Consider the following 22,608-nt stretch of genomic DNA (forward strand, 5'->3'; position numbering starts at 1 on the left):
GACTACACAGAGAAGCCACTGAAATCCACAAGAAGCATGTGGACAATTTCAACAGAAAGGAGGAAACCATGAAAATGAACAAAATCTGGCTTCCAGTATTAAAAAACTCTAAAATTACAACAGCAAAACAGCAGAGAGGAAACAACCAGGCACATCTTAACACCTCTCAACAAAACATTTTCCCAGGCTCTGCCAGGCCTTCAAATGCTAATGAAGGTGGTCAGCTGAAACATTCACACCTAGCTCCAGCAGACAAGAGTCCTTTGTCCCACCCTGGTCATTCCACAGATTATAAACCCTATTTCCTAGTTCCAACAGACCTCACAACCTCTGAGGATGCTTGCCATAGATGCAGGCGAAACGTCAGGAGAGAATGCCTCTCGAACATGGCCATATAGCCCGAAACAACCTACAACAACCCAAACCCTTCCAGTACTTTCTCTTGGTCTTGGGAGTTCTGTATGCCAAATTTGGCTCGATTCCTTTGTTGGTGGAGTTCAGAATACTCTTTGGTTCTAGTTTAACTATAAATCCAAGCAACTACAACTCCCAAATGGCAAAATGAATCCCTCCCCCAACCCAACCAGTTTTCAAATTTGGGCGTATCGGGTATTTTGTGCCAAATTTGGTCCAGAGAATGAAAATACAACCTGCATATCAAATATTTACATTACAATTCAGAACAGTAGCAAAATTATAGTTACTAAGTACCAACAGAAATAATGTTATGGTTCGGGGTCACCACAATATGGGGAACTGTATTAAGGGGTCACGGCATTAGGAAGGCTGAGAACCACTGATCTACAATCAATGGGTGTCTTACAGTTGGAAGAAATACGATACTCATATTGCTGCCTTTTCTACGCAACCCTATCCCTGGCGCAAGAGCTGCCAATCTACACGAGAGAAAGGAATACATTAATAACATATATACATGAAGAAAAACACTTATTTAGGGGTATTTCTGCAGGAACTTCTCTGGATTTCTGGGCGCATTATTTTCCGCCAGCGTGGAGGCATTTGAAATATTTTCCTTCTCAGCCCTCAAATGAGCCTTGTTCCGAAGCCTGGATGAACTCTTGCTTAGCGTCCACAAGGAGGCTTACAAGGAGGAGGCCGGTGAGTAAACTCAATACCCGGTGCATGTTGCATCAGACGACGACGACGGGGAGGCAACACCCTCCTTGAACCGCCTTCCGAGTCAAGGAAACACACACAGCGAGGAAAGACAAACTCTGAAACGTTGCAGCTGCAGCAGAGTTGGGGTTCAAGGTGTGTCGATTGACTACAAACACCCCCAAAAGCAATATACACAAAGCTCTCCCTCTGGTTCTTTTTCCTCCAAACAACAACAAATGTTTCAGTGTCCGCTCTTGCAATGATTCATGTTTCCTACGAACCAAAATTGGGAAATTTTGACCGTCTGATCCAAAGAATCTCTCTCTGTGTGCGTCAGACAGAGATGGACCTCGTGGTAATGACCCGTCTGGTCGGACAGAAGAAAGGAAACAATTCATTCAGCCGGCTGGTCAAAGTATATGGTTGACCTTGTTGTAGCAGACCTTGAGCGATAAGATAAATAGCTTATTGTTTGCTGCAAAGAGGTTTACAGTTTCCTGGGCCTAGGAGAGAAAAAAAGGAAGCTAGAGTCCCAGAATAGTATTTCTTAACTTCAGTCCCTTGTGCCGGCAGGGTTAAATCCTTGTAACGGCCGGACTGAAAACCGACAGGTCGTAGGTTCGGATCCAGGGAGAGCGTGGATGAGCTCCCTCTGTCAGCTCCAGCTCCCCATGCGGGGACATGAGAGAAGCCTCCCACAAGGATGGGAAAATATCAGGGGCAATGGGTTAAACCCTTGTGACGCCAGGACTGAAAACCAACAGGTCATAGGTTCGGATCCGGGGAGAGCGTGGATGAGCTCCCTCTGTCAGCTCCAGCTCCCCATGCAGGGACATGAGAGAAGCCTCCCACAAGGATGGGAAAACATCAAGAAACACTTAACTTAGGCACAATGGGTTAAATCCCTGTGGTGGCAGGAATGAAAACTGATAGGTTGTAGGTTCGGATCCAGGGAGAGTGTGGATGAGCTCCCTCTGTCAGTTCCAGCTCCCCATGCGGGGACATGAGAGAAGCTTCCCACAAGGATGGGAAAATATCAAAAAACACTTAACTTAAGCGCAATGGGTTAAAAACCCTTGTGACGCCAGGACTGAAAACCGACAGGTCATAGGTTCGAAACCAGGGAGAGCATGGATGAGCTCCCTCTGTCAGCTCCAGCTCCCCATGCGAGGACATGAGAGAAGCCTCCCACAAGGATGGGAAAATATCAAAAACTTAACTTAGGCGCAATGAGTTAAACCCTCCACCAGGACTGAAAACCGACAGGTCGTAGGTTCAGATCTGGGGAGAGTGTGGGTGAGCTCCCTCTGTCAGCTCCAGCTCCTAATGCGGGGACAAGAGAGAAGCCTCCCACAAGGATGGGAAAACATCAAAAAGCACTTAACTTAGGCACAATGGGTTAAATCCTTGTAACGGTCGGATTGAAAACCGACAGGTCGTAGGCTCGAATCCTGAATGAGCGTGGATGAGCTCCTTCTGTCAGCTCCAGCTCTCCTTGCAGGGACATGAAAAAAGCCTCCCACAAGGATGGGAATATATCAAAAAACACCTAACTTAGGTCAAACCCTTGTGCAGGCAGGACTGAAAACCGGTCATAGGTTCGGCTCCAGGAAGAGCGTGGGTGAGCTCCCTCTGTCAGCTCCAGCTCCCTATGTGGGGACATGAGAGAAGCCTCCCACAAGGATGGTAAAACATCAAAAACATCTGGGAGGAGCAAAGCTTGTTTTGTGCTGCCCTGGAGACTAGAACGCAATGAAACAATGGCTACAGGAAAGGAGATTCCACTTGAACATTAGGAAGAACTTCCTGACTGTGAGAGCTGTTCAGCAGTGGAACTCTCTGCTCTGGAATGTGATGGAGGTTCCTTCTTTGGAGTCTTTTAAGCAGAGGCTGGATGGCCATCTGTTAGGGGTGCTTTGAATGCAAATTTCCCTACTTCTTGGCAGAATGGGGTTGGACTGGATGGCCCACGAGATCTCTTCCAACTCTAGGATTCTATGAATTCGTAGAAGAAAAGGGGAAAACCCCAGACGGAACGTCTTTTCATTATCGTATATCTGCCTTGTCAGAAAAGACTGTTGAAACTGTGAGCAAGATAAGGTTCGTATCATTAAAAGATCAAGAAGAGGAGATAAGTAACAACCAGGGAAGGACTTTGGCAATCTGTTCAGCTCGCCGGAAATTACGAGAGTTGAGACATATAGCCTTTTGAAGCACATGTTGGCACAGTATATGTAGTCCAAAAGATGATCAACACAACTCACCAAAAGCAGCGGTTTATGATATGTGAACCACCGTCTCCTCCTGAGAAAAACGTATAATATCACAAAGGACTACCATCTCAACCGCCTCATAGGAAACCTGCTACAAAACAGGAGCTTTTTTGTTGAGTTCCAGGGCCAGAGAAGCAGATGGTGGAAACGGAAGAACGGCCTGCCTCAGGGGAGCGTGCTTGCCCCATCCATGTTCAACTTTACACAAATGACCAGCCACTGCCAGAAGGGACAGAGAGCTTCATCTATGCTGATGATCGTGCCATCACCGCACAAGCAGGGTGCTTTGAGATGGTTGAACAGAAACTCTCCGAAGCTCTAGGTGCCATTACTGCCTATTACAGGGAAAACCAGCTGATCCCTAATCCATCTAAAACACAGACATGTGCTTTCCACCTTAAGAACAGACAAGCATCCCGAGCTCTGAGGATCACCTGGGAAGGAATCCCACTGGAGCATTGCAGCGCACCCACATACCTGGGAGTCACCCTGGACCGTGCTCTGACCTACAAGAATATCAAGCAAAAGGTGGGTGCTAGAAACAACATCATATAAAAGCTGACTGGCTCAACCTGGGCATCACAACCAGACACAGTGAAGACATCTGCCATTGTGCTGTGCTACTCTGCCGCTGAGTATGCATGCCCAGTGTGGAACACATCTCACCACGCTAAAACAGTGGATGTGGCTCTTAATGAGACATGCCGCATTATCACGGGGTGTCTGCGCCCTACACCATTGGAGAAATTACACTGTCTAGGTCAGAGTAAGCTCCCAACCATTTGTCTAGCTTGCTGTCAACCTTTGCAGCAAGAAAGACAGCTGCATATAAATGTCGTAAATAAATACATAATACTGCAAATGCTGAAAAATGGAACCTACCACAAACCCATGCGTTCACTCACTCCCTTTTACTCTCCTTTTCTGTTTGTAGCACCACCGATTGAGGCATAAGGGCACATGCCCCCGCCTCACCCACAGGCAGTGTCGTTATTGTCTCCTTCCGCGACAACTCCCTGGACCACAGGAACACAAAGACCCAGCAAGTGCTTTTTAGGAAGGGAAAACTTAGAAAGTCTCTTAACATTTTGAAACAGGGGCTGGATGGCCATCTGTTGGGCGGGTTTGCATTGTGCCATCCTTCATGGCAGAAAGGGGTTGGGTTGGATGGCCCTTGGGGGTCTCTCTTCCAAATAGGGTGCCATGGCGGTAAAGAGGAAACGCTGCGTCATGAGTTTGAAGCCAGCCTGGGTCGGAGTGAACTTCCGACCAATTTGTGTAGCCTGTTGTCGACCTTTGCAGACCGAAAGACGGTTGCATCTGTAAAGTAGGAAAATTAGGTACCGCTTATGCGGGGAGGCTAATTTAGGATGCCATAAAAATCCTCAGCAAGCATGCAAAGAATGAGGAAGTACTGCATCAGTGTCACAAATGGATGGTGAAGCAACAGCCATAAAAATCTCCAGCAAGCATGCAAAGAATGAGGAAGTACTGCATCAGTGTCACAAATGGATGGTGAAGCGACAGCCATAAAAATCTCCAGCAAGCATGCAAAGAACGAGGAAGTACTGCATCAGTGTCACAAATGGATGGTGAAGCGACAGCCATAAAAATCCCCAGCAAGCATGCAAAGAATGAGGAAGTACTGCATCAGTGTCACAAATGGATGGTGAAGCAACAGCCATAAAAATCTCCAGCAAGCATGCAAAGAATGAGGAAGTACTGCATCAGTGTCACAAATGGATGGTGAAGCGACAGCCATAAAAATCTCCAGCAAGCATGCAAAGAACGAGGAAGTACTGCATCAGTGTCACAAATGGATGGTGAAGCGACAGCCATAAAAATCCCCAGCAAGCATGCAAAGAATGAGGAAGTACTGCATCAGTGTCACAAATGGATGGTGAAGCGACAGCCATAAAAATCTCCAGCAAGCATGCAAAGAATGAGGAAGTACTGCATCAGTGTCACAAATGGATGGTGAAGCGACAGCTCCCTGATGGCCAGAATACCCTCATGAAAAAGCTGGAATGTTAAATAGCCTCTGTGTGTCTGTGTATGTCTATGGCATTGTATGTTTGCCATGTATATGTGCATTGTGATCCGCCCTGAGTCCCTTGTGGGGTCAGAAGCGCGGAATATAAATACTGTAAATAAATAATAAATAAATACTGTCTATATATGAGAAATGGCATCTCTAGTTTTCCTTTCTTCCATGAGAAGGGCGGAATATAAATACTGTAAATAAATCTATATAAATAAAAATGTAATGTTCGTTTGTGGGATTAACAGAACTCAAAAACCACTGGGGGAATTGACACCAAATTTGGACACAAGACACCTAACAGTCCAATGTATGTCCTCCACTAAAAAAATTTTGATTTTGTCATTCGGGAGTTGTAGTTGCTGGGATTTATAGTTTACCTACAATCAAAGAACATTCTGAACTTCACCAATGATGGAATTGGGCCAAACTTAGCACACAAGGCTCCCATGACCAACAGAAAAAACTGGAAAGGTTTGGTGGACATTGACCTTGAGTTTGGGAATTATAGTTCACCCACATCCAGAGAGCACTGTGGACTCAAACAATGATGGATCTGGACCAAACTTGGCATGAATATTCCATTTGCCCAAATATGAACACAGATGGAGTTTAAGGGAAATAGACCTTGACATTTGGGAGTTGTAGTTGCTGGGATTTATAGTTCACCTACAATCAAAGAGCATTCTGAACTCCACCAATGATAGAATTCAACCAAACATGGCATACAGGACTTCCATGACCAACAGAACACACTGGAAGGGTTTGGTGGGCATTGAACTTGAGTTTGGGAGTTGTAGTTTTCCTACATCCAGAGAGCACTGTGGACTCAAACAATGATGGATCTGGACCAAACATGACACAAATATTCCATATGCCCAAATATGAACACAGATGGAGTTTAAGGGAAATAGCCCTTGACATTTGGGAGTTGTAGTTGCTGGGATTTATAGTTCACCTACAATCAAAGAGCATTCTGAACTCCACCAATGATGGAATTCAACCAAACATGGCATACAGGACTTCCATGACCAACAGAACACACTGGAAGGGTTTGGTGGGCATTGAACTTGAGTTTGGGAGTTGTAGTTTTCCTACATCCAGAGAGCACTGTGGACTCAAACAATGATGGATCTGGACCAAACATGACACAAATATTCCATATGCCCAAATATGAACACAGATGGAGTTTGGAGGAAATAGACCTTGACATTTGGGATTTGTAGTTACTGGGATTTATAGTTCACTACAATTAAAGAGCATTCTGAAACCCACAAACGACAGAAATGGGGCAAACTTCCCACATGGAACCCCCATGACCAACAGAAAATACTTAAGGCCATCTAGTCCAACTCTCTTCACCAGGGCAAAAAAATGTAATCAGAGCCCTCCTGACAAAGAGCCATCCAGTCATAAATATAGATAGATAAGATAGATAGATATGATTCTCACACACAGATATAGTATCATAGATTTGAAAGAGACCCTTAAAGAAGGACTATGATATGTTGCATATTCCAGAGTAGGCAAACCAGACACTCTCCACATTAACACTGACAAAGAAACAAGAAAGACTGTTTACTCACAAGCAGAAAGAAATTACATATATTAGAAACCAACACTTTCTCATTACTTTATTTTCCAGATCAACAGACTGGGCCACAGCAACGCGTGGCAGGGGACAGCTAGTAAATAATAAATATTTTTTTGTCAAGGGAGGCATGCCAACAGGAACCAAACACAGCGAATACAAGCAGGAAGTTGGAAGCGACACGTTTGCTTATTGCTGGGCTGAAGACTTGGGTAAACAAAGGAAAGCAATCAAACGCAAGCATCGTAATAACTGGAAATGCATGACTTCTTTCAGCTGGAGGCATTGAAGTAGCACAGGCCCAGCTAGGAAATATCTTACTCTGTTCAAGAGCTCATCTATCACTCAATTGGAACTCATCCAACTAGGATGAGGTGGTTGACTCAGCAAAGGCAAGCAATTCCAATGCTCCTCAAGTCTGACCAAAATTGCAAGCTCAACCAATGCAAAAAAAAGGAGGCAAGGGGTTGCTAATGTTGAGCAGCGCATGATGCAACTTTTTTTTGTGCATGGACCCAGATGGCACAAATGGTACTGGAGAGCAAAAACCAGCAAAGGAGAAGGGTTTTTGGTCTTTGTGCAACATGTGCTGCAGAGGGGAGATAAAAGGGGACCTCTTTTATCTCCCCACAAAGGGAGGAAGTGATGTCAGAAGCTTTTCAGGGCATCCAGAGCGTTGCGGCTTTGGGGTTGCATCAGGGATTCCCATCAGAGATATAGCACCGTTGTGTTAGTAGGTAACACGGTTCTTGGTCAAGCACTCCACTCTGGAAATACTATAGAGCAAGCATGGGCAAACTTGGGCCCTCCGGGGTTTTTGGACTCAACTCACACAATTCCTAACAGCCTCAGGCCCTTTCCTTTTCCTTCTCACACTGAGGTCTCTCTCAGACTGAGGGCTACTAATATACAGGCATACCTGGTTATATTGAAAGGGACTGAGGCAGTTAGGAATTGTGGGACTCCAGGTGTTTTGGACTCCAAGTTTGTCCATGCCTGCTGTAGAGAAAATAGTAGCCTTTTCCTTCTCACACTGAGGTATCTCTCAGACGGAGGGCTACTAAGCTAGAGGCACACCTGCTTATACTGAAAGGGCCTGAGGCAGTTAGGAATTGTGGGAGTTGGAGTACAAAACACCTGTAGGACCAAAGTTTGCCCATGCCTGCTGTAGAGAAAATAGTAGTCTTTTCCTTCTCACACTGAGGTCTCTCTCAGACTGAGGGCTCCTAAGCTACAGGCACACCTGCTTATAATGAAAGGGCCTGAGGCCGTTAGGAATTGTGGGAGTTGGAGTCCAAAGCACCCATAGGACCAAAGTTTGCCCATGCCTGGTGTTTTGGACTTCAACTCCCACAATTCATAACAGCCTCAGACCCTTTCCTTTTCCTTCTCACACTGAGGTCTCTCTCAGACTGAGGGCTACTAAGCTACAGGCACACCTGCTTATATTGAAAGGGCCCGAGGCTGTTAGGAATTGTGGGAGTTGGGAATCCAAAACACCCGGAGGGTCCAAGTTTGCCCATGCCTGCTGTAGAGAAAATAGTGGCCTTTTCCTTTTCACACTGAGGTCTCTCTCAGACTGAGGGCTTCTAAGCTACAGACACACCTGCTTATATTGAAAGGGCCTGAGGCTGTTAGGAATTGTGGGAGTTAGAGTCCAAAGCACCCATAGGACCAAGGTTTGCCCATGCCTGCTGTAAATAGTGGCCTTTTCCTTCTCACACTGAGGTCTCTCTCAGACTGAGGGCTCCTAAGCTACAGGCACACCTGCTTATATTCAAAGGGCCTGAGGCTGTTAGGAATTGTGGGAGTTGGGAGTCCAAAACACCCAGAGGGTCCAAGTTTGCCCATGCCTGCTGTAGAGAAAATAGTGGTCTTTTCCTTCTCACACTGAGGTCTCTCTCAGACTGAGGGCTACTAAGAGGAAATGATCTGGGTAATTGGTAAGAAGAATAAGGCCGTATTTGACAATGTGTAGGACTGAGTTAGAACTGGCCATTTTCAAAGGCTTGTTAAAACCACCAGGTCTTCAAGCTATTATGAAAGGACAGGAGGGATGGGGTCTATTTTATTTCCCTTGAAAGGGCGTTCCAGAGACGGGGGGCCACCACCGAGAAGGCCCTCTCTCTCGTCCCCACCAACTGCGCTTGAGACAATAGTGGGACCGAGAGGAGGGCCTACCCGGAAGATCTTAGAGCTCGTTCATAGAAGGAGATGAGATTGCAGAGACAGGCGGGGCCCGAACCGTTTAGGACTTTATACATCATGACCTGCACCTTGAATTTGGCTCGGCAGCTTATCGGCAGACAATGAAGCTGTTTTAATAGGGGTGTTGTATGCTCCCTATAGTTTGCTCCAGTAAGGAGCCTGGCTGCCACCCGCTGTACCAGATCAAACTTCCGGGCCGTTTCAAGGGCAGCCCCATGTAGAGCGCATTGCAATAGTCCAGTTTGGATGTAACGAAGGCGTGGAATACCCTGGACTTCACGAGGTATGGTTGCAGCTGGCGCACAAGTTTGAGTTGTGCAAAGGCTGTCCAGGCCTGAGAAAGAATCCCAGCATGGAAGCAAAGAAGGAAGTATAACAAACTTTGTGTTATGGAAACGTAGTTGTAAATAGTGCAACCATGTTATTTTACTACAAAGAAAAGCCTCCTAAGGAAGAGATAACATTGATCTGTGTGTTTTGATTTTTTCTATCACTTTTGGCTACTCCTGCTAGGTCACGCTATTGCTGCTAAGTTACTCCGCTGTGCATTTATGGGGAGGATCTTCTGTTAATAAGCCCACTCGCCCAACAAAATCTACTCCTCGGAAGGGAAATCCACTCTTGAAAGAGTTATTATCATGGGGAAAAAGAATCTACCAGCTGCACCCATTGCTCCAAGCTATTCTTCTTCTTCAAAGGGAGCTTGCCACAGATCCGAGGCTGGGCACACGCATCCATGCCAAGGGCGTGTGAGCAAACCGGTTCCTACCATCTCCGCCTCTGCACCCTTTTTGGAATCCTGTGGCTCAAGGCAATGCCTGGGCAAGTTGCAAAACACTCTATGCCTGCAGAAACACTTGGATTCCAATGTTTCCTGCGTGCAAACGAGAACTCACATGGTAGCGGTGGAAGCTATGGAGTGGGACTACATATCCCATCGGACATCACCAACACAGCCAATGGCCAAGAATGCCGGGAGCTGTAACCCAACACCTAGTAGCCATATGGCTCGTAGCAAAGATAGCTACAAGGCGGGCAACACAAGGTCATTCCTCTGCAGCCCGAAACGATGCACAAACGCACAAATGAGACCGTGCCTCCTCTATTCTCTTTGCGCGGCAATTGTTCGCTGACTAAATTGCCACCTCATCGCCAGGACAGATGGCAACATAATGGGCTCTGAAAATGGCATTAATTAATTAATTTCACGGTGGCAGCTTCAACAGCGGGAGACCGTTTCGCTCAGAGACGGTCCTACTATTGAGAGCTGATGCAAAAAGACCAAGTATCCACAAACTAAGACCACTTTGTATTGTTGAAGGCATTCATGGCCTTGTGTTTTTTTCAGGCTATATGGCCATGTTCTAGAGGCATTCTCTCCTGACGTTTCGCCTGCATCTATGGCAAGCATCCTCAGACCTCACTACCTCTGAGGATGCTTGCCATAGATGCAGGTGAAACGTCAGGAGAGAATGCCTCTAGAACATGACCATATAGCCTGAAAAAAACACAACAACTAAGATAACTTTGTCCTGATAGTGTTATAGGATCTCTCCTATATCAATTTTTGTTTCACAATTTTTGTTTCTGAGTTATAAATGCCATTTTCTAATTGGTTCTATCATAAAAACTTGGGAAAAGTTTATGAAACTGCAAAAAACAAAGTGAACAATTTCAATAGAAAGAAAGAAACCATGAAAATGAACAAAATCTGGCTGTCAGTATTTTAAAAAACCTCTGAACCAATCTTGGCACAAAGAACTCCCATGACAAAGAATGAATACTGGAAGAGTTTGGTGGGCATTGACCTTGAGTTTGGGAGTTGTAGTTCACCTACATCCAGAGAGCACTGTGGAATCAAACAATGATAGATCTGCACCAAACTTGGCATAAGCACTCAATACGCCCAAATGTGAACACTGGTGGAGTTTGGGGAAATAGACCTTGACATTTGGGAGTTGTAGTCACTGGGATTCACAGTTCACCTTCAAAGAGCATTCTGAACCACGCGAACGACAGAATTGGGGCAAACCTCCCACACAGAACCCCCATGACTATCAGAAAATACTTAACGACATCCAATCCAAGTCCCTTCATCAGGGCAAGAAAACATAATCAAAGTCCTCCCGACAAAGAGCCATCCAGCCATAGATAGATAGAGAGAGAGAGAGAGAGAGATAGGGAGTTGTGGTTGCTGGGATTTATAGTTCACCTAAAATCAAATACCATGATAGAATTGAGCCAATCGGGGCATACAGGACTCCCATGACCAACAGAAAACACTAGAAGGGTTTGGTGGGCATTGACCTTGAGTTTGGGAGTTGTAGTTCACCTACATCAAGAGAACACTGTGGACACAAACCATGATGAATCTGGACCAAACTTGGCATGACTATTCCATATGCCCAAATATGAACACAGGTGGAGTTTGGGGAAAATAGATCTTGACATTTGGGAGTTGTAGTTACTGGGATTTATAGTTCACCTACAATCAAAGAGCACGCTGAACCTCACTAATGACAGAATTGGGGCAAATTTCCCACACTGAACCCACATGACCATCAGAAAATACTTAAGACCGTGAAGTCCAACTCCCTTCACCAGGACAAGAAAACGTAAACAAAGCCCTCCTGACAAAGAGCCATCCAGCCATAGATATAGAGAGATAGATATGATTCACACACACAGAGATATAGTATCATAGCTTTGAAAGGGACCCTTAAAGAAGGACAATGATAGGTTGCCTGTTCCAGAGTAGGCAAGCCAGACACTCTCCACATCAACACTGACAAAGAAACAGCAAGAAATACTGTTTACCCACAAGAATAAAGAAATTACATATATTAGAAACCAACACTTTCCTCATTACTTGATTTTCCAGATCACCAAACTGGGCCACAGCAACGCCTGGCAGGGGACGGCTAGTAACGAATAAATAATAATATTCAAAGCATTCGAATCCCAATACATTCTGGGATATATTTTTTTCATTTTGGGACACTTGTGTCTCAGATTTTCCTCTTCATCTTCTTTGGGGAAAGATGTCACGAAGTGCCAGGAAAGGGGTGGGACCACGTCAAAGAACATTCCGTACCACCATCAGCGGATGGAGGAGAAAAAAGCTTACACACTGTAAATAACAAACTTCTTAACAGAAAAGTGTTTCCAGATCCAAACAGACCCTTCATTCTCAAAACAAAGCATCTCATTTTCCATCTCGAGACCAACATCGATCTGGATTATAGTCTATCAGGTGATACAGAAACTATTATTTTGGAACAAGCGGTTAAGACAACTTGGATCCCGAAATGATCCAAAAATACTCCAAAATCTAACATTGTTTACGTGAGTTTAGCGATCCCTAGTTCAACAGAAGCAAACTTTGTTTCATGCACAAATGTGTGTGTATGTGTGTGTGTATTTGCGTCGGGAGCAACTTCAGAAACTGCAAGTCACTTCTGGTGAGAGAATTGGCCATCTGCAAGGATGTTTCCCAAGGGACATTGCCTGGATGTTTTACCATCCTGTGGGAGGCTTCTCCCAAATCCCTGCATGGGAAGCTGGAGCTGACAGATGGGAGCTCACTCCTCAGATTTGAACCTCTGACCTTTCAATCAGTCCGTCACCTACTGAACACCTGGATGTTTTATCATCCTGTGGGATGCTTCTCTCAAATCCCTGCATGAGAAGCTGGAGCTGACAGACGGGAGCTCACTCCACTCCCCGGATTCGAACCACCGACCTTTCGGTAGGCAATCTGTTGCCCAGAAGACGCGCAGATGTTTCACCATCCTGTGAGAGGCTTCTCCCAAATCCCTGCATGGGAAGCTGGAGCTGACAGACAGGAGCTCACGCTGTTTCCCGGATTTGAACCGCAAACCTTGTGGTCAGCAAACCTTGTGGTCAGCTCTTTTGCCCAGAGAACATTTGGATGTTTTACCATCCTGTGGGAGGCTTCTCTCATGCTCCCGCATGGGAAGCTGGAGCTGACAGATGGGAGCTCACTCCACTCCCCGAATTTGAACTGCTGACATTTCGGTCAGCAATCTGTCACCCACAGGACACCCAGATGTTTTACCATCCTGTGGGAGGCTTCTCCCAAATCCCTGAATGGGAAGCTGGAGCTGACAGGTGGGAGCTCACTCCACTCCCTGGATTAGAACCACCGATCTTTCGGTCAGCAGTCTGTCACCCAGAGGACGCCCTGATGTTTCATGCTGTGGGAGGCTTCTCTCATATCCCCACATAGGAAGCTGGAGCTGACAGAAGGGAGCTCACCCTACTCCCCAGATTCTAACCGCCGCCCTTTCGGTCAGCAGTCCGTTACCCACTGGACACCCATATGTTTTATCATCCTGTGGGAGGCTTCTCTCAAGTCCCTGCATGGTAAGCTGGAGCTGACAGACTGGAGCTCACTCCACAGCTCTGAACCGCCGACCTTCGGTCAGCAGTCCGTCACCCAGAGGACTCCTGGATGTTTCACCATCCTGTGGGAGGCTTCTCTCATGTCCCTGAATCATCTTGTCTTCGTTGACTTTCTAACCCAGGACCATAAATATTTTCGCTGTTCCGTGGAATTTGGATGATCAAGCTATTTCCCCAAACCTGTTGTATGAGCAATAGGTCAACTACTTCGTGCCTCTGGCAAATTTGTGCTCTTGCCCGCAGGAGGCCAAATGTCACAGGATTGCTACCTTTACAAACAAAGGGCTGATTTTAAGGTAGGCAATTCAGGGAGTTATAGTTCCCCTGCCAAGGGGCATTTCTCCCCAATTTTCTTTTGGAAGTTATAGCTTACTGCTAATTCCTCTGGGAATTATTATTTACCCCAGCAATTCCTCTCCGACTTTCCTCGGGATTTATAATTATACTCTGGGACATATATAGTTCTCCGCCCCCCCCCCCCCAAATTAGGACTATTCTGGGATTTGCAGTTCTCCCAAGCAATCCTCCAACTCTCCTCTGGGCATTATATAGATTTCCCTTCCAAGCAATGTTTCCCAAACACTCCTCTGAGAGTTATAGTTGACTCCCAATGCAAAGTCTTCCCTACTCTTGTCTGGGAGTTATAGTCCACTCCCAAAGCAATGCCTCCATAACTCTTGTCTGGGAGTTATAGTTCCACTCCCAAAGCAATGCTGCCACGAGTCCCTTCGAAGAGATGGAGGCGGGGTATAAAAATAAAGTTCTTCGTGTGGGAGTTATAGTCCTCTCCCAAAGCAATGCCTCCCCAGCTTTTGTCTAGGAGTTATAGTTCACTCCACAAGCAATGCCTCCATAACTCTTGTCTGGAAGTTATAGTCCACTCTCAAAGCAATGCTTCCCCAGCTCTTGTCTGGGAGTTATAGTTCACTGCCAAAGTAATGCCTCCCCAGCTCTTATCTGGAAGTTATAGTTCACTCCACAAGCAAAGCTTCCATAGCTCTTGTCTGGGAATTATAGTTCACTTTACACGCAATGCCTCCATAACTCTTGTCTGGAAGTTATAGTTCCACTCCCAAATCAATGCCTCCATAACTCTTGTCTGGGAGTTATAGTTCCACTCCCAAATAATGCCTCCATAACTCTTGTTTAGGAGTTAATAGTTCACTCTACAAGCAATGCCTCCACAGCTCTTGTCTGGAATTTATAGTTCACTCCACAAGCAATGCCTCCCCAGCTCATCTGGGAGTTATAGGTCCACTCCTAAATCAATGCCTTCATAACTCTCGTCCGGGAGTTATAGTTCCATTTCCCAGTTCTTGTCTGGGAGTTATAGTTCCCTTTCCAAATGACTTAAGAGTTGTATCTCTCCCCAAGTCTAAATGTTCCCCCACTTTGCTGCTGAGAGCCCATCTACATTGCCTTATAACCCAATTTATGTGATTTGAACTGGATTACATGGCAGTGTAGACGGGGTCTCACAGGCAAGATAGGGATTATATGGCAGCGTAGATGCAGGTGAGAATAATAGTTCCACCTCTAAAGCCATATTCCCTCCAACTCTTCCCTTGAGAATTATAGCTCCTGCTCTAAAGGAATGTTCCTCCACACTATATACTCTTTGGCCCTCCGGGTGCTTTGGACTCCAACTCCCACAATTCTTAACAGCCTAAGGCCCCTTCCTGAGTGTTTATGGTGACTGTAAGGACATAGGGCAAGCCTGGGCCAACTTGGGCCCTCCTTCCAGGTGTTTTGGACTTCCACAATTCCTAACAGCCTCGTTTTGGACTCCAACTCCCATCATTCCCAACAGCCTCAGGTCTCTTATTGAATGTTTATGTGTTTATGGTGACTGTAAGGGCATAGGGCAGGCCTGGGCCAACTTGGGCCCTCCTTCCAGGTGTTTTGGACTCCAACTCCCACAATTCCTAACAGCCTCGTTTTGGACTTCAACTCCCACCATTCCTAACACCCTCAAACCCTTCCTGAGTGTTCATGGTGACTGTAAGGACACAGGGCAGACCTGGCCCAACTTGGACCCTCCTTCCAGGTGTTTTGGACTTCAACTCCCACAATTTCTAACAGCCTCGTTTTGGACTCCAACTCCCACCATTCCTAACACCCTCAAGCCCTTCCTGAGTGTTTATGATGACTGTAAGGGCATAGGGCAGGCCTGGGCCAACTTGGGCCCTCCTTCCAGGTGTTTTGGACTCCAACTCCCACAATTCCTAACAGCCTCGTTTTGGACTTCAACTCCCACCATTCCTAACACCCTCAAACCCTTCCTGAGTGTTCATGGTGACTGTAAGGACACAGGGCGGGCCTGGCCCAACTTGGACCCTCCTTCCAGGTGTTTTGGACTTCAACTCCCACAATTTCTAACAGCCTCGTTTTGGACTCCAACTCCCACCATTCCTAACACCCTCAAGCCCTTCCTGAGTGTTTATGATGACTGTAAGGGCATAGGGCAGGCCTGGGCCAACTTGGACCCTCCTTCCAGGTGTTTTGGACTCCAACTCCCACCATTCCTAACTGCCTCGTTTTGGACTCCAACTCCCACAATTCCTAACACCCTAAGGCCCCTTCCTGAGTGTTTATGGTGACTGTAAGGACATAGGGCAAGCCTGGGCCAACTTGGGCCCTCCTTCCAGGTGTTTTGGACTTCCACAATTCCTAACAGCCTCGTTTTGGACTCCAACTCCCATCATTCCTAACAGGCTCAGGCCTCTTCCTGAATGTTTGTGTGTTTATGGTGACTGTAAGGGCACAGGGCGGGCCTGGGCCAACTTTGGTCCTCCTTCCAGGTGTTTTGGACTCCAACTCCCACCATTCCTAACACCCTGAGGCCCTTCCTGAGTGTTTATGATGACAGTAAGGACATAAGGCGGGCCTGGTCCAACTTGGGCCCTCCTTCCAGGTGTTTTGGACTCCAACTCCCACCATTCCTAACACCCTCAGGCCCTTTCAGAGTGTTTATGGTGACTGTAAGGACATAGAGCAGGCCTGGGCCAACTTGAGCCCTCCTTCCAGGTGTTTTGGACTCCAACTCCCACAATTCCTAACAGCCTCAGGTCCTTCCTGAGTGTTTATGATGACTGTAAGGACATAGGGCAGGCTTAGGCCAACTTTGGCCCTCCGGGTGTTTTTGGACTCCAACTCCCACCATTCCTAACAGCCTCAGGACCGTTCCTTTTCCCCCTCAGCCGCTTAAGCGGCTGAGGGGGAAAAGGAAGGGTCCTGAGGCTATTAGGAATGATGGGAGTTGGTGTCCAAAACACCCAGAGGGCCAAACTTGGCCCAAGCCTGCATGAAAAGCAACGCAATGTGTGTTGACTAGCCAGTGTCTCACCGTATAAGGTCGAGGAAGGAGTCCACCACCTCCTTGGCTTCGGGGACGTCCTCGGCGAATCCACCGGACAGAGCAGCGGGGTTGGCGGCCCCTTCTCCGGGCTGGATGAGGAAGGCCAGGGCCACCCCAACGGAGGAGGCCAGGAGAGTGGTCAGCAGGAAGAAGAGCATGGCCCATCCACCTAACTTGCCCAAGGCCGCCGGGTCCAGGCTGGCCGCGCCGGCCACCAGGCTACAGACCACCAGCGGGAGGATGATCATCTTCAGGAGGCGGATGAGCAGCTCTCCGGGGAAGGCGAAGAGGGGCACCTGTGAGGGGCCCAGGGCCGGGGCCAGACTCCGCACCGCCAGGCCCAGAGCCACCCCCAGCGCCACGCCGGCCACCGTCAGCACCACCAGAAGGTTGCCACGCAGGAGGCGGACCAGGCGGCGGGAGCAAGAAGGGGACCCCTTTCGAAGGGAAGCCGGAGGGGGAAGGCCGTCGGATACGGCTCCGTTGGAGGAGGAAGGGGCCTTGGCACCCTCAAAAGGAAGGGCAGGATCCACTGCCATTGCCAGAAGAGGAAAGGGGGGGACCTTGCAACAGGTGGGGGGCTAGTGAGAGATGGAAATATACGGTGATAGATACAATAAAAAGAGGAGAAGCTAAAACGAATGGGGTTCAGAGGGAATCAGCAAGGGAGAAAGGCTTGACCCAGAATGCAATTCAAATTGGGATTTCAATTCAAAGTCAGTGTAAACAAAAATAATTTAGGGAAAGTCTGCAAAGGTAGGGGGCTAGTGAGAGATGTAAATATAGGGTGGAAGAAAATATGGAGGAAAAGCTAAAATAAATGGGGTTCAGAGGGAACCAGTCAGGAAGAAAGGCCTGGCCTAGAATGCAATTCAAATTGGGATTTCAATTCCAAGTCAATGTAAACAAAGACAATTTAGGGGAAATCTGCAAAGGCAAAGCTTCTCTCCTCCTAAAAATAAATGGGGTTCAAAGTGAATCAGTGAGGGAGAAAGGCCTGGCCCAGGATGCAATTCAAATTGGGATTTCAAATCAAATGCAAAGGTAAACAAAGATAATTTAGGGAGGAGAATGCACTCCCCAAAATTGGAATCCCAAAAGTCAAGGCAAAAAATATATATATAATTTAAGGGAGGAGAATTTGCCTCCAAGTTTGGAATCTCAAAAGTCAAAGCAAAAAAGGTAATTTAGGGAGCTGAATCTACAGAGCAAAAGCTCCTCCTAAAAATAAATGGTGTTCAGATGGAACCGGTCAGGGAGAAAGGCCTGGCCCAGAATACACTTCAAAGCAAGGTAAACAAAGATAATTTTGGGAGGAGAATCCACTCCCCAAAATTGGAATCCCAAAAGTCAAGGCAAAAAAAAAAAATTAAGGGAGGAAAATTTGCCTCCAAATTTGGAATCTCAAAAGTCAAAGCAAAAAAGATAATTTAGGGAGCTGAATCTACAGAGCAAAAGCTCCTCCTAAAAATAAATGGGATTCAATCAAAGAGAATCCGTCAGGGAGAAAGGCCTGGCCCAGAATGTAATTCAAAGGCAAAGATATATATATATTTATATATTAGATTCGAATCTGCCTCCAAATTTGGAATCCCAAAAGTCAAGGCAAAAACATATATGTTTAAGTAAGGGAATCTTAACCCCAAATGTGGAATCCCAAAAAAGTCAAGGCAACAAAGGTAAATTTGGGGAGGAGAATCTGAACCCCTAAATTGGAACCCCAAAAGTCAAGGCGCGCATATATATATATTTAAAGGAGGAGAATCTGCTTCTAAATTTGGAATCTCAAAAGTCAGGGCAAAAATAACAATAATTTAAAGGAGGATAATCCTCTGCAAATTGGAAACCCAAGTCAAAGCAACAAAAGATAATTTAGGGAGGAGAATCTTAATCCCTAACTTAACCCCAAATTAGGAATCCCAATAGGGCAAAATTATTATTATTATTATTTGTGGAGAATCTTAACCCCAAAATTGGAATCCCAATAGGGCAAAATTATTATTATTATTATTATTATTATTATTATCTGAGGAGAATCTTAACCCAAAAATTGGAAACCCAATAGGGTAAATTATATTACTATTACTATTATTATTATTAGAGGAGAATCTTAACCCCAAAATTGGAATCCCAATAGGGCAAAATTATTATTATTATTATTATTATTATTATTATTAGAGAATCTTAACCCCAAAACTGGAATCCCAATAGGTCAAAATTATTATTTATTATTATTTGAGAAGTTTAACCCCAAAATTGGAATCCCAATTATTATTATTATTATTATTATTAGAGGAGAATCTTAACCCCAAAACTGGAATCCCAATAGGGCTATATTATTATTATTATTATTATTATTATTATTATTATTTGAGGAGAATCTTAACCCCAAAACTGGAATCCCAATTAAGTCAATGCAAAAAATATAGGATGTATATTTACCTAGAGGGGCAAATCTACCCCCAAATTGGGTTCAAAGGGAATTGCAAAAAGCCAAGGCAATTGTTTACATTGAGAAAAGAGAGAAAAACCTGGCCTCTTAATTGATTTTTTTAAAGCCAAAGCTACAAAAGGTATAGATATATATATATAATATTATATATATTATATATGTATATAATTTCAGGAGGAAAACAGGATTATTTCAAAGGAAAACTGGATTCAGAGAGAACAAAAACAATAGTATTTCCTTCCAGGAGTGGAAATGCCAAGGAATCCCAGCCTCACTGTCTCTTCCAATGGATCTCCCAGCAGATCTGCCAGTCTTTGTCCCAGGATCCAGCAGCAGAGAGTCCCAGGGAAGCCAGCCACGCCAAGGATCCGATTTCCACGTGGCTGGAGTTGCAGCTCAGCCTCCCACGCGCTCCCTTCCGCCGCCACGCGGGATCTGCCGGGCAGAGACCTGGGCAGCCGCCTTTCTTCACTTTGCCCCGCCCCCTTTTGGGATAAGCCCCGCCCCCTGATTCCCATTGGGTGCAAAAATATGCACCGCCTCGGATTGGTTGACGCTGTTCAGTCGTCAGCGTTGTCCATTCCGATGGAACCAAAGAAGAAACGGGGCGCCCTTTGACGTCCTGTATTTGCATAAATGTGGGCGTGGCTTATGCGACAATGGGCGTGGTTTAGTGAAGGGTTTCCCGCCCAAATGGGCTTACTGCCTTTTTTACCTCAGAGACAGAGAAATGTCACCTCAGGTGAAGCCATTGAGATACAAAAAAACCCACAAAAGCTTTGAGGTACTTATTTCATCATCATTATCCCTAATATTACTATTATTTGTACTTTATATTCAAGTTTTTCTCCTCAAAAAAGGAAGAAATATTACCTCAGATGAGGCCACTGAGATACAAAAAGCCACAAAAGCTCTGAGGTAGAACGGCCTGCCTCAGGGGAGCGTGCTTGCTCCATCCATGTTCAACATCTACACAAATGACCAGCCACTGCCAGAAGGGACAGAGAGTTTCATCTATGCTGATGATCGTGCCATCATCGCTCAAGCAGGGAGCTTTGAGATGGTTGAACAGAAGCTTTCCGAAGCTCTAGGTGCTCTTACTGCCTATTACAGGGAAAACCAGCTGAACCCTAATCCATCTAAAACACAGACATGTGCCTTTCATCTCAAGAACAGACAAGCATCCTGAGCTCTGAGGATTATGACCTGGGAAGGGATCCCACTGGAGCATTGCAGCACACCCAAATACCTGGGAGTCACTCTGGACCGTGCTCTGACCTACAAGAAGCACTGCCTGAACATCAAGCAAAAAGTGGGTGCTAGAAACAATATAATACGAAAGCTGACTGGCACAACCTGAGGATCACAACCAGACACAGTGACGACATCTGCCCTTGCGCTATGCTACTCTGCTGCTGAGTATGCATGCCCAGTGTGGAACACATCTCACCACGCTAAAACAGTAGATGTGGCTCTTAATGAGACATGCCGCATTATCATGGGGTGTCTGCGCCCTGTTTGGGTATCAGCCAGCACGTCAACGACTTAAATCAAGACATAGTTTTCTTAGATCTACAGAGACACTCGCTGGAACACCCCAGCAAGCGAGAGTCCAAAAGTGGCAGGCCCAAACCCAGCACCTCAATTCATGGGTGATACCAGATGAGAGACTCCCCCCTGGGCACGCAGAAGACTGGGCAACTTGGAAGGCGCTGAACAGACTGCGCTCTGGCACCCCGAGATGCAGAGCCAATCTTAAGAAATGGGACCACAAAGTGGAGTCCACGACATGCGAGTGTGGAGAAGAACAAACCACTGACCACCTGCTGCAATGCACCCTGAGCCCTGCCACACGCACGATGGAGGACCTTCTTCCGGCAACACCAGAGGCACTCCAAGTGGCCAGATACTGGTCAAAGGACATTTAACCAAATACTAAATGTGCAAAATCTGTGTGTGTTTTTTTTCCTTTTTCTTTTTAATCTGTGTGTTTGTTTTGCTCTGTTAGAATTGTAATACAATGGTTGCTGATGACACGATAAATAAATAAATAAACCTCAGAGACAGAGAAATGTCACCTCAGAGGAGGCCATTGAGATACAAAAAACCACAAAAGCTCTAAGGTAGTTATTGCATTGTCAGAACCCAGAAGCCTTAAACAACGCCAGACACAGAATAAAAGGTCAAACACAGCTTTATTGCAAGTAAAAGGACCTACAAAGCACTTAACTTCAGTGCTAAGGCCCGCTGGAGCAATTTGGCACCAAAAATAAGTCGATAGGAGTAACAAAAATATAATACGGATTATAGCGATGCCTAATAATCCGCATTAAACAAAAGATGAAGCAAATTGCTTGAAAGTCAAAATAGTACCAAAAAAAACAGTCTTTGAAGCTGGAAAAACGTAGTTTCAGAACTTAGAATTGTTACAGTCACAAAAATATAATCATACAAAGTCCAGAAGTCCAAAAGCGAAGTCAAACCGGTCCGTGGTCAATCCGTTGAGAAGCAAAGCTGGAACGCTGGAGTCACCGAGGAAACAGGAGCACGGGAACACACGAAGCTAAAGCCCAGGACCCAAGGTGGAAAGTTGGCAGTGCAAAGAATTATGTCCCATGAAGACACTTTGCCTTCTGCGAAATATAGTCCAAACTGAACCCACTTTTATCTCAAAGTTCTTCCTCAGAGCTTGATGAGCTCCCCACTCTCTCGTCATCACTCTCAGCTGCTCCCAAATCTGCAGCTGAATGCCCATTCCTTCAACTCTGCCAATGAGTATCAGGGTTCAGATCGTGCCAAGAGTCCCAGAACTCCTTTCAAACCCAAGGAAATCTTCATCCTCTGTTGGTGCACAAAGTATTTCCCGAATACGCTTCCTTTGTAATTCCCCCTCAGACTCTGGCTCCCGAGCAGCCCTCTTTACACCTCTGCTCACTTCCCCATCTTCCATCTCACAATCGGAGAAGCCTGGAAACGTGTCGGTATCACTTGGAGCCATAATGATTTCTCTAATGTGCTGACGCTGCTGTTCTCCCTCCGACTCCAAAGTAGACCCGTTCTTCCTGCTACTAGGAGTAGCAACTCGAGCAACACGCTGAACTACAACATGCATCATCATTATCACTAATATCACTATTATTT

General features: G+C 46.0%; 1 protein-coding gene across 2 annotated transcripts in view; it reads right to left on the minus strand.

Annotated features, from left to right (window-relative positions):
• LOC132781757 (neutral amino acid transporter B(0)) overlaps nt 1-19,921 on the minus strand; it is a 54,941-nt gene extending 35,020 nt beyond the window's left edge. Inside the window, exon 1 of one of the 2 annotated variants that reach the window (XM_067461285.1) lies at nt 17,004-19,921. In XM_067461285.1, the coding sequence (XP_067317386.1) occupies nt 17,004-17,554 (551 nt within the window). In that variant the 5' untranslated portion in view covers nt 17,555-19,921. Of the gene's footprint in view, nt 1-4,274; nt 4,442-17,003 lie in introns of those variants that run through there. The other variant, XM_067461286.1, reaches the window with a different exon arrangement.
• Between the last annotated feature and the right edge of the window lie 2,687 nt (nt 19,922-22,608).

This window comes from Anolis sagrei, chromosome Y, assembly GCF_037176765.1.
Source record: "Anolis sagrei isolate rAnoSag1 chromosome Y, rAnoSag1.mat, whole genome shotgun sequence".
In the NCBI taxonomy this organism is placed as follows: Eukaryota; Metazoa; Chordata; class Lepidosauria; order Squamata; family Dactyloidae; genus Anolis; species Anolis sagrei.